This window comes from Melanostigma gelatinosum (assembly GCF_949748355.1).
Source record: "Melanostigma gelatinosum genome assembly, chromosome: 18".
Classification (NCBI taxonomy): Eukaryota; Metazoa; Chordata; class Actinopteri; order Perciformes; family Zoarcidae; genus Melanostigma; species Melanostigma gelatinosum.
In genome coordinates, this window is record NC_136651.1 from 4,604,710 (window position 1) to 4,618,085 (window position 13,376).

A 13,376-nucleotide genomic window follows, 5' to 3' on the forward strand; every position below is an offset into this window, starting at 1 on the left:
TTATTGGTGATGACTTACATTTACTTGTCATAGTTCCGCCACCTTTTAATTCATGGGTAAGTCTAATCAAACACTGGCGGATGGGTTGCATAGGACCCCGAGCAGTCCGTATGAATTACAGGGACATGCAAACCAGTTCTCACTTTCACGGTGGCTGGGCCTTGACTGGATATTGCTGAAAAAGCAGTGCAGCTGCTTCGCTCGTCTATTTTTGCAAATAGATTGTCCCTTTAGGTCACAGAACTCCCCTGAGCGACATCTCTTTATGGAGATGACCCGTGCCGGCTGAAATATTCCAGACACTTTTAGCACCTCCAGTCTTCCACTGTGAATCACTGCAGTCAGCATTTAGCCGAACGTCCTGCTGCGAGGCCAACTGCCAAGCACATTTATCACCGTATCGATGATATTTTGCGTTCCTGTAAGTGCTGAATGCAGGTGCTTTGGTACTCACTACCTCAATGCCAAGAGGTGTAACAACAAGGTCTTATAGAATGTTTTTTTCCTGTCAAACGACATTAGTGCAGTCTGCTTTACATCTGAAGATAATAGTGGTGCGGAGCTTGTGTTGACCAGCAGGTGGAGAAGTTTTCATGGACTGTTCTACCCTCCGGCCCCCACCCCTGTCGCTCCTCTGTCCGTCTCATGCTGCCCCTGATGAGGAGTTCCTGCACAAACTTCATTCCACTCCACAAAGGGAGAACACATGTTGGAGACTCACCGGAGTTAGGGCAGAGAGAGCAGACAAACAACAGTCTGGACTTATTTCTTGTTGGATTTCTTCTCTCAAGTCAGGGTCTGCATGCGTTTGTCTTTGCATCAGAGTGTATGAATGTGAAAGTTTGTGTGTGAAGTGTGAGTGTAATTCAAAGTGCTTTTAGACATGGAAACATCCTTTGCCGTGAGGTCTCTTCTCCTGGCCCTGCTTCTCGCTCTTCATCTGCACTGCCGCCTCCTTGTTTGGGCCGCAATGGACTCCTGCTTCGATGAGGAGGGAGGCCAGAGCCGTTGCATGCCCAAGTTCGAGAACGTTGCCTTCAATCACACTGTGGTGACATCCAATGTGTGCGGCTCCCCACCTGAGGACTACTGCATGCAGACCGGCTCCACACGCTCATGCCACCACTGTGACGCGTCAGATCCAGACCGGAACCACAATGCCAGCCTCCTGACAGACTTCCACAGGAATGAGGAGCCCACATGGTGGCAGAGCCAGTCCATGTACTATGGCATCCAGCACCCCAGTTCTGTCAATCTGACCCTCCATCTGGGTAAGAGCACATCAGCACATCCATAATTCAGCCTCACCCTCCAGAACTCTTCGGTTTGACTTCCCTCCACTTGCAGTGTTTGTGGCCAGGCTGAGTGATCTAGGCCAAGCATGTGTGTCCTCAGGGTTCAATTATGGTCTCTGTTACGATAATGTTGTATATAATGTCCTATTTCATTTTAAAGTACTTGAAAGCTCTTCATGTGCACTGCATTTGCTGTGTCCTGGAACGAAATATGATTATCAGTAATATATTTAGCGCTCTACAGAATGCAGGTGTTTTTTTTAGTGGTGTATGGGATTTCACATCGATGCATGTTAGAAGTATATAGCCAAGTTGAGGTTTCAGCACTTTTTTCACTTTTCTTTTCTTTGCAGCAAGTATCTCGGTACATTGCTTTGAGTACTGCAAGTACATTGATGTGGAAATCTTTAATACAAAACAGCTGTTTTTAACAAACACATTCTTTGTATTATTCAGTCGCTGCTCTGAGCTGTCTTCATAAACACACACTTTGGCCCAGACATGGCTTAGACTTGGAGTGTTTGCGAGCACATATAGCCACAAGGGCATGTCTGAGAATTTGGTTGGATTTAAAGTGGATGAGAAAGACACGCACTTGCATCTGGCATGCCTAGATTAGCAAATGACTGATGGTTCAGTGCTGGCCCTAGTTTACATTTTAGCCCACGTACCACCATGGGTATTGGTGATGAACCCATCCGAATCTGGCTGCCACAAGCTGACAAGGATTTTTTAAAATTGGGCCAGAACTCAGCTAGAACACAGCCACCACACGCAGCCTTCACAGAAAGATGTAACACGATTTGGACCAGGCCATGGCAGAAAATCAACCTTTTTGTCAATATTTTGGATTGCAATCCACATTTCACATTAGATCACATTACAAATTCAACATCTTCTGCTGCAGGCTCCATTCAATGTTTTCATCTCAGCAATTTTCAGGTTTCACCGCAACAAATATACAGTGCAACGGGCTGAAAATCAACACTGAGCCACTTAGCAGCTGATGATCTTAAAAAAAAAGCCCCGACTTCGGCAGGAATAAGACTATGATAAGGAACCAACTGAAGTTAGCCAGGCATTTACATGAAATGTATTTAGAATTCTAACGATACGCTTACTTTCTAGGCAGGTACATTTCATAAACCCCCCTAGCCAGAGACGCTTTTGCATAGCCAGGGATTTGGCCAGCAGGTCTACTGTCACTTGAAATTATGCAAATTGTCCCTTTACTCTGGGGAAGGTTGTCTCTGAACTTTTGGAGACAACCCCTCAGCTATGCATTTTAAACAAAGTTCAGCTTTTGGAGTTTTTGAAATGTTGTCAAACGCCTGTGGTTAACACACAGTCACTGTCAAAACTCAGTTAAGCAAAGAATTACAGCTAAATATCTAAACAACAAACTAATTGTCTTGGCTGGATTGATTTAGACCAGCAACATATTAAATAGCCAAGAGCTCTTTGGGAAAATGTGCAACTATTGTACCAATTGAGAAAGTCTCAGTTTCTGCCTTTTCCATTTGCAATGGTTTTAATTGATACAACTTATGATACAGTAAGCATGAGTGCATTCTTAAACGGAGACCTTTGGGCATTTCGGGAAAAGATGTTGATCATATTTGCATTATGATATTTTGTAAAATTAGCCAAACTCGGAAAGACAAAATCATTTGTTGTTGGCACAAATTATGTAAACATAATTTCTCTCCAGCAGGGAGTGAATTCTGTGGCATGTAGTTTAATTCAAACTCTTTTCTTTTGTTCAGCATTTGAAAAGCTTGACTAACAGTTGCTCATACGCATGTCCAGGGAATTTTATCTGAGCCAACTCTCCTTTGTTTCAGATAAGGTTGAGGCTTTCTTGATTACAGGAAGATCAGTCAAGAAAAATGTTCGGGGTTAGGATTTAACCATCGTATGTAATGGGAGAACCATCAGTTTAAATAATTAGACTTCACTTCATTTTAACTGAACCTGGGTCTTCGCAGTTCAAAACAAATACCATGCTGCATTATTCCTGTGTTACAAATACAGAGTCTACGATTAACTCCTTCACGCACTCTTTGCCTTTGACTTACTTTTTTGTACACCGTGTATATATTTGCATTTGAAGACATTTCTCATTTTACAAAATTGTATGAGACCAGCTTGAGCCATGAGCACCATTATCCCATTGCCATGCTGTGCAAAGCTGCTGGAATAAGTAACAGACTGCATTTGTCACTTTAACTGAATTAAATTGTGGCGATTAATGTTACAAAGCATCATGAAATTACCTTTCCTACTTTCATTTATTTGCTGAGCTCTGTGTGTGTGTGTGTGTGTGTGTGTGTGTGTGTGTGTGTGTGTGTGTGTGTGTGTGTGTGTGCGTGTGCGTGCGTGTGTGTGTGTGAAGGAATGTCTCAGGAATGTGGGCCCCTCTGAAGAATATTGCTCTGGGGCCCCTTTGTTTATCAAACTAAATGAATACTAACTATTCTTTTTTCCGGTAAAGAGTACATCTGATATATTTCATTTATTCTCAGTTAGAGGTTGAAGTCAGCATTTCTTGTGGTGCTAAAGTTATGTCCTCTGGCTCTGTAAATGTGAAACACGATACAATAGAGTATATTACCAAATTAAGAGAACTCAGAAGTGGCTTTCCTGTAACTTGCAACAGGCCGGCTCCAAACAAGCCGGCAGTCCCACAACAAGAATAAACCTTTTCACAATTACTCCTCCATCTAATCTTAAAGAAATAGTCCTACATTTTGGGAAATATGCTTATTGGTTTTCTTGTTAGATGAGAAGATCGCTACCACTCTTGCAGTTGTCCATTGAACATAAACATGGAGCCAGGAGTTGGTTTAGCTTAGCAGAAAGAATGGAAACAAGAGTGAACAGGTAGCCTGGCATTGACCAAAGGCAAAAATAATAGCACCTGTAAAGCCCACTAATAAAATGATGTAGTTATATTTAGTTTCTTTAATATGTTGTCTTCTGGACCACCACCATATGGCAGCAACACACAAATGTTGACAGGTTATCAACCTTCCTACCTAACTCTGGGCAAGAAAGTTAATTCATTTTTTTTCCCAAAATGTCAAACGATTCGTTAGTCGTGAGAGTGGGCACTTGTTAAATAGAAGAGGGAAATCAATCAGCCTGAACATAGTTCATTTAAAAAATGTTCTCAAAGTCATAACCAATTAATTGTGTCATCAGACTAATGTTGGTTGATAACTGCTTAGACCTTAGTATGCATGCAGGGTGAAAAAACAGGAAAACAATACACAGGGACTTCTGACAAATCTCAGATTGACAACTCAGATCAGCGCATGGTAATGAATGTAAGTGAGAATCTGTTACCTTGAGGTAGACTAATGACCTGTCCGGGTTGTACCCTTATTTGGCCCAATGTGAGATGGGATAGACTCCACCCCTCCCTGCTTTGTACAGGATGACTTTATGGGAATTAGTGGACGGATGGATGGATATCCATGGACCCCTCACATTTTGGATCGGAAAGGTAACTAGATTAGGTTGAGTGACTGCTTGTCTAATTGTTAGCAGCATTTCGTTGAATTAAATGCAATGTAAAAAGGTAGGGCTATTTGAATATCACCGTAAACCTGTTATAACTATTTATGGCCACTTGGGGGCAGCGACAATAAGCTGTAAAGACAGACATTAGTAATAACCTTGAATAGGCGAGCTTGTTAGCTAACAGTTGCCAATTTACACTTCCAGTAACTGTTATTTGCGGAGCAACATTGCAGAGTTGTGTTTTTGGCGACTAACCTGGCGGAAGTGCGATATTAACTCTCTTTTAGTTTTCCTTCATTGTTGTTTATCTCCACAATGTCCTGGGAAATATCTGGCTCTTTAGCCGCTAACGTTGAATGCTAACGTTGAATGCTGAATGCATACAGTGGCATGGAAGGTTAGCTAAAAACAGCTGCCTGCTGTGGCCGGAAATGAAAATGAAACGAAAAGAACGTGTTTAAGAAATGCTTACAAAAAAAGAAGCTCAGGAGGGATTAAGGAAACTTCAGAGTCATAGACATTTTCTGGACAGTCAAGATTTCCTCCCTCCTCTTCCTCCTCTGTACCGGTGAAGTGGTCGCTGCCCATCAAAAAGCCCTTCTTCAAAGGAACAAGAGACGGGGACAAAATGATGACAGAAGTTGAAAATGTCAGAGCTTTGACCATTGCTGAACTGTCACATCACGTGCTCTGATAGCGAGCATGGCTTCCATCAACTGGAGAATATTGATTTCCAATAGCAAGCAGATGTCTGGCTGTGTTTTGAGGCTTTGTTGTTTGGAATCTGTCGTTCTTTTAGAGAAATCCGCCAGTGTTTGCTGCTACAGCGGTATGTTGTGCGCTGTCTGGAGGGTTTGTTATTCTTCAGACAATCTCAACACACACATGTCTGTCTCCCTCAGACTAAATTCACCTTTGCTCCCCTCTCCCAAACATGTGTTTTACTGGACCGGATGCATTTGAATGAATCTAGAATTCTTTAAAGAATGATTATGTTTTCTTAACACGCAATTTCATGTAAGTGAAAATCCCGGAATTGTGGACATATGGCATCTCTTTGGTTCATGTGAAAGCTCTGTGATCCATCTGGGTTGGTGGTGGGGGGTGTCTTCAACCGTTGCTGTTTTCTTTTGCCTCTCCAAACAAAACAAGCTCTCTCTGAAGGGAATACAGGCAAATGCTGGGATGATAAACACAGCAGTAGGACGCAGGGACACACATTGCAGCCAGGTCAGACTGGTCCTGCGAAAAGACTAGAAAGAAGAGGGGGGGAGTCGGGCTGCTTCAAGGGGAGTAAACAAAACATGATGAGGAAGAAGGGGGTAGAAAGGAGAAAATGCTGGGCGGGGTGTGCTGGTAAGGAATTGGGGTCAGGTTTTTCCCACAAAGACTTGTTGAGATACACACAGACCCTGCAGCTGGTTCTCATTCAGTGCCATCAAAGACGAGCAACATCCTGTCTCGGATGTAAAACAATGATAAAAGTCTGCCACAGTTGGCATGACGCTCTCACGGCCAGAATATCGGCGTGCTGTATGAGTCACAACTCTTTGTAAAGAGTTGTATTCTACTCAATACGCAATCTTTTGAGACGCAGCATGATTGGAAGATGAACCCACTCATCCGTGTGTTTGCTGATCCCAAAGAAATCTCAGCTTGGAGTAAACAGATTGTAAATATTGAGTCTGTGGTAGTCGTGGTGAGTTTAGTCTCAGCCTGTCTCGGTCTGGGCAGACGAGAGCAGCTGTGTTAAGTTGACACTAATGACGCAGAGGAGGGTCGGACGCTGTGCTTCCGCAGCTCCCAGCTTTTACTCTTAAAGTCGGTGTCCAAACAGTGGTTTTATTGGTGCGCTTGTGTGCAACACGAACAGCTTCAGTCGGATTTGTGTTGCCACAAGATTCTGGATCAGCCCTGAAACGTTACACCATGCTGTTCTTCTGGGTTTCCAAACTAACCCTCAAAGACCTATCGCTTGGCAAACAAAGACAGGCTTCTGCTTCAAACTGAGCTGTCCAAACTGCCAAAATAAACGTGTGAATTCAATCCTAGGGCGTATGTTATCTATAGTATATATGTTTTGCTTGGTTTGCGATTTGATATCTGAAAATCCACCTCTGTTGTGCCCACATAAACTCTGATGAACACAAAGTGTGCACTCCTGAAAGACAATGAATCACGAATCATTACACATTATGCATAACAACATACAAATATCATTTGCAATTACTCTGCATTTCGTCACGGGATATCCAACAAATGTTTCATCTTCTGCCTCTTTTATGTTTTTGCCTCGGTCCCAGCAGGGCTGAGCTCACCTCATGCAGGGAGTAAATGAAAGCTAAATGATCTTGGGGCTCCTGATACCATTAGAGAGAGCTGCAGAGACAAGAGGCAGAGCTGCTTCGATCTGACTTGGCAGAGAAAAGCAACAGATGTCATTATGGCAGTGCCAGCGGATGGTATCCCTCTATGAATGTGCAGAGCAGCAGAGACTTAGTATCTAATGATGTAGAAACAATCCCCAAGAGTGCAATGAAGACGCCCGTTGAGAGAGTTCCTACATGTTACTTATCATTCTGGTGTCAATAAGACTTCAGTTTGTGTCTGCCCAGTCAAAAGTAAAGCTGCTGAATCTGAATGTGTGCTCATATTCAGGACATATAACTCTGCAAGCCTCTCTGATACGGCTCCAGGATTACAGTTTGAAGTGTCCACAGTGAGTAAACAATGGGAGGGAATGACACACTCCATCAAAAACAAGCACTGACTCTGTGTTTGCGCTGAGATTAGGGAAGAAGATGCCATCTTTCCTACAAAACCAAATGAGGACAAAAGTTCCCACTTTGGTTTTCCACACAAGGAGACATCATGAAGCAAAATCACCAAATAATTCAAGCCATCTGAGGAGGCTCAATGTGAAAAAGATGCCAGAAGGCATTCTTTCCTAACCTCCCCCCCCCTCCCCCATTACCTGTGAGACTGATCCCTCAACGTATTACACCTTCAGAGAATACTTTACAGGCTTTTCTTCAATTACAATGCAACACCAATTACATCGCAACTTAGTCAGATCTGCTAAATCCCCCAATACCAACTCAAATGGAAAGACGGCCATACGCTATATCTCCTCGTCTTCAGTGGATCTTCTTCCATATGAGATTGGAATCTGAAACCCATTTTCCTTCTTCACAGATTGAAGGCAAATTGCTGTTTTAGGTAGAATACAAATCTATGAAAAGGTCTCCCTTCTCTCTCTGTCTTTCTCTCCCCTTACAAACAAATGGCTGATGTACAACTAAAACCTCACGTTTGGTATATCAATCAATGATGTTTAATTCTATGCCATACTCAGCGCCCCATGACACTCGTTAGTGTTTTGCATCTTTGACCAATCACTTTTTTTTCTATTACATCTGTTGCTTTTCTCCAATCAGGCTACATTGTAAGTGAGTTGACCAACAATTTCCACTGTGATTTTGCACTCTATTGGACTATTCTGTCCGACAGTTATTACAAGAAAAAGAGAGAGATTTAGTCTCTTTTCCTTTGACCTATGTTTCACTTCTGGGGCCCATTATAATCTGGATAATGAGAAAATAATCCTGAGTATTGTTCTACTCCTGCAGGAAGGACATTCATTTACCTTGCATAGAGGCATGGGAAATTAAGCCTGTCCCCCATTGTTTTTCTTCTTTCTATAATGCAATTATGTCCCCCCCCCCCCGTACCCTTTGCTCCCGGGCCCTAAACTATCACCCTGAAGTATTTGTCTCTTATACAACCAGCCCTGATCTAACTGTGTAACTAAAATGGATCTAGTTCCAGCAGTAATTCTTTCAACAATTCCATTCAACGCTAAACATATCTGTTTTCCACAGGGAAGGCTTTTGAGATAACCTATATACGATTGAAATTCTACACCAGTCGGCCGGAGAGCTTCGCCATCTACAAGCGCACGGAAGAAGACGGGCCCTGGCTGCCTTACCAGTTTTACAGCGCCTCGTGTAGGAAGACTTATGGGAAGGATGCCAAGGCTTACATTCGCCCAGGAGATGATGAGAGGACTGCTTTGTGCACGGACGAGTTCAGCGATATCTCCCCCCTCACTGGAGGAAACGTGGCTTTCTCCACGCTGGAGGGACGGCCCAGTGCGTACAACTTTGACCAAAGCGTGGTGTTGAAGGTGAGGGCACATTTTAGTTTTGTGTGTTTTTAGAAATGTAATGGCTATGATTCTTTGTTATCCACATAAATAATCATAATAACATTTGTACACATCACATATGCATAGCATGTTGTAACAGTGCCATGCAACTGACATCGTTACCACCACCTAAGGCGTACACTTTTACAAAAACAAACATGTGTACCAGCACGACTTCAAACCTATTTTCAATGCAACTGAAGGGAATTTAATGTTATATTTAGCTGATTAACATTGATGAAGGTTTGAGAGGGCTGAGCTGAATTAATGGTGGCCTCTTGGGGGAGAGTCCAGGAGGGGTGGGCACAGTAAAGTGTGTCTAAAAATGAGTAAATATAGCACTTAATGCAGCCCCTCCTCTTTCTCTGACAGGGCTGTAAGGCAAGGCAAGGCAAGGCAAGTTTATTTGTATAGCACATTTCAACAACAAGGTAATTCAAAGTGCTTCACATGAAACCATTAAAAGCATAAAGGCAAAAGTAAAGGAGATTTAAAACATACATTGAAACAATAATCGATGTCTCCCTGAGACATTACGCTGCACGCAATCAACCATACACTGCCGCAATTCTGCAATTACTCGCACACAAACCACATCTGGAAAAGATCTCTGCCGATCTGCGTTTTATAGTGTACGGCTTGCACAAACTCGGTCCCGGAGGAAATGGCGATATATTGTGCAGTCCTTTTAAAACCATTAAAAGCATCAAAACATAAGGCAAAAGAAAAGGAGATTGAACAGCAATTAAGAACAGTGTAAGAAATAAAATACAGTAGTAAAATGCAGAAATGCAGGAAATTGATTGATATATTAATTGAATGTGGTTCAATTAAAGGCAGGTGCAAACAGAAACATCTTCAATCTTGATTTAAATGAGCTGAGGGTCTCAGCAGACCTGCAGCTTTCTGGGACTTTGTTCCAGATATGTGGAGCAGAAAAACTGAAAGCTGCTTCTCCATGTTTAGTTCTGACTATGGGAACAGAAAGTAGACCGGTCCCAGACGACCTAAGGGGTCGGGATGGTTCATAAGGTAGCAGCAGATCAGAGATGTATTTTGGCCCTAAACCATTCAGCGATTTGTAAACCAACAGTAGGATTTTAAAGTAAATTCTTTGTTGGACAGGAAGCCAGTGCAAAGACATCAGAACTGGAGTGATGTGATCCACCCTCCTGGTCTTAGTGAGGACTCGAGCTGCAGCGTTCTCAATCAGCTGCAGCTTTCTGACGGACTTTTTACAGAGACCTGTAAACACACCGTTACAGTAGTCCAGTCTGCTGAAGATAAATGCGTGGACAAGTTTTTCCAAATCCTGTTGAGACATAAGTCCTCTAATCCTTGATATATTCTTCAGGTGATAGTAGGCTGATTTTGTAATTGTCTTGATATGGCTGTTCAGGTTGAGGTCTGAATTCCCAACTACACCTAGATTTCTGGCTTGGTTTGTGGGTTTTAACATCAGTGATTGAAGCTGAGCGGTGATTTTCAATTGTTCGTCATTGGTACCAAAAATAATTACTTCTGTTTTATCTTTGTTTAATTGAAGAAAATGCTGGCACATCCAGTTGCTGGTTTGTTCAATGCAGTTACCCAGCCCTTGTATGGGATTATAGTCCCCTGGTGACATAGTTATGTAGATTTGTGTGTCGTCTGCATAATTATAATTATTTGTGGAAGCATGTAGATGTTGAACAGAAGAGGCCCCAGTATTGAACCTTGGGGAACACCACATGTCATTTTAGTCAGCTCTGATGTGTAATCAGCTACAGACACAAAGTATTCTCGGTCCTTCAAGTAGGACTCAAACCAGTTAAATGCTGTGCCAGAGAGTCCCACCCAGATGTTTAGTCTTTCTAGGAGTATGGCATGGTCGACCGTGTCGAATGCAGCACTGAGATCCAGTAACACTAAGACTGAACTTCTGCCATTGTCTATGTTTAAGTGGATGTCGTTGAAAACCTTAACAAGAGCAGTTTCAGTACTGTGGTGCTGTCGAAAGCCTGACTGGAAAACATCAAAGCAGTTATTTACGGCCAAGAAGTTGGTCAGCTGTTGGAAAACCGCTTTTTCAATTATTTTACTTAAAAATGGGAGGTTTGATATTGGCCTATAATTTTTCATCGTTGCGGAGTCTAAACTAGCCTTCTTTAGGAGCGGTTTAATAACTGCAGTTTTTAGGGCTTGTGGGAAGACACCTGAGAGAAGGGATGTGTTTACAATTTGTAAGCGATCAGTGGTCATGCAGTTTGAAATATTTTTCAAAAAAGTGTGTTGGTAGAATATCCAAGCAGCAGGAGGATGACTTCAGATGTAGTATAATGTCTTCTAGGCTTCTACGGTCGATTGAATGAAATTGTGTCATGATATTTGAATGGATGTTATTCAGAGATCGGGACAACACATATCCTGTGGTTGATGTGGAGGCACTGACTGCTTGTCTAATTTTCTGAATTTTGTCAGCAAAAAAGGAGGCAAATTGATTGCATGCCCAGGTGGATTGGAGCTCAGCAGCTACCGACACTGGAGGGTTTGTTAGCCTATAATCTAGCCTGTAAGCATGCATGTGTGCATCTGTCCGCCCTACTTCAGTGAAAGACTTTTCTGTGAAAATACAGTATTATTGATCGGCTAATTGACATGAAAATACACAGTTGGAATATATGCAACAAATGCATTAAGTTAGCCCATTAGAGCAGAGATCATAAGAAGATGGAACGTGTATGTGTGTCCAGAAATACGAGGACATGAAATAACGTTGGTCCAGCTTCACAGAGAATCCAGCCGATTCTCAATCACATGCAGAAATCTACAGTAACATTTAATCTGAGACAGCTGTTGATAATTAATCTTCAGGAAGTTTTGCGGAAGTTTTATTGCATTTTGGCGTTTCCATACAGCTTTTCTAATGCGATACTTCAAAATGCATGTAAAAATATGTGAATGAAAGGCTAGTGGCGAGATGTTTTGGCACCAGAGACCAGAGGTTTGCATCCTGAGTGCTGCATGTGATTAGGGTTCTGCAACAAAGGCTTGTTGGGGAAAGTTAGATAAAGATCAAGGTTTCGATTAAATATTACAAATGTAAAAACATTCTGTTTTGTCCTTCATTTAACGGTGGAGTTTTTCATTATTTAACCAAGAACGACCCGTGCTTTGACCGCTTAAAAGTCATTATGTGTCCCTCAAAAAGTATTTGCTGTTGGACGTAAGAAGTATAAATAATGTAGTTTTTAGTTTGAGGCAACAGCATTACTGCAGTAAAACAATGTAAATGCCGCATTATTAAGACCCCGCATGGCATTGTATTGACCAGGCGTCCATGCTCGTGGGAGGAAACCCGATTTATTCAGATCCTACGGCCTCATCAACAGGCTCAGTAAAAGGCCCACCACTACCCCATAACCTGTTTTGCAGGATGTGGACACACTACAGGCCTCCCACAGCCCCAATGTACTCATTCTGCATTTTGCATCTTTCCGCTGTCCCTTACAGTGCTATCTGAACGCTGCTATTTTTATTCCCTGTCTCTACAACAACATAAAATCTACCCTACCATGTAGTGGACATACGTCATCAACAATGATCTTCAATTACTTTAGGAACTATGTGCCCGCGATGATCAGTCCACAGACATTGCCCCCTCATGTTAGCTAATGACAACCTATTCTTCTCTGTGACCTTTCTCTCAAAACGCTGTGAGGGAATAGGTCTGTCAATGCAAGACTACCACCTCTGTAGAGGAAGCTGTCCTCCTCCACATCATTAAATTGGACGAGTAAGGTTGTCTTTCAGAGGATGTGCGGAGGATCTGCAGAGTAACCCTGCATGACCACAACCCGCTCCCAAAGACAGAAACCATCGTCCAAAACTTAATAAAGTTACAATGAGGGTTTTTTTGTTGCTCGGCCTGTCAGTATATTTGCAGTGTCTACTGCATATGGCTGTTATAAATCAATTTAAAGATGATTTAGCTATAGCACACCTGGATTCCAATATTCCTCTCAGCTCACTCTTGATGTTTTGAAACTATGAAATATGTTCAATTCTCTGAATGCAACCTTCAATGAAAAACTGCTGAAGCAAACTGAAGACTAGACGCACAGCAGAGTAATGACTGTGTGTGTGCCATCGCTAGCGTTTTGATTTTTTTCTTTTTTATCCAATCATTCCCTTTAACAAATTATATTTAGTTTGTGCACAAAAGATTTGAACAAACTACTTACATGTAATCTTCAAATACACAAACACACATTATGCCAGATGTGTAACTGATGAGGATTTGTTGTGATGCCATCCTTGTTTTATTTGCACTCTTAAACCTCACTAAGCTGTACGATTTCAAAAGCACA

The 13,376-nt window shown here is 42.2% G+C and overlaps 1 protein-coding gene across 1 annotated transcript in view; it reads left to right on the forward strand.

Annotated features, from left to right (window-relative positions):
- The first annotated feature begins 752 nt into the window (after positions 1 to 752).
- lamc3 (laminin, gamma 3) overlaps positions 753 to 13,376 on the forward strand; it is an 89,090-nt gene continuing 76,466 nt past the window's right edge. The window contains exons 1-2 of the mRNA XM_079289946.1: positions 753 to 1,271; positions 8,702 to 9,006. Of these exons, the coding sequence (XP_079146072.1) occupies positions 884 to 1,271; positions 8,702 to 9,006 (693 nt within the window). The 5' untranslated portion in view covers positions 753 to 883. The remainder of the gene's footprint in view (positions 1,272 to 8,701; positions 9,007 to 13,376) is intronic.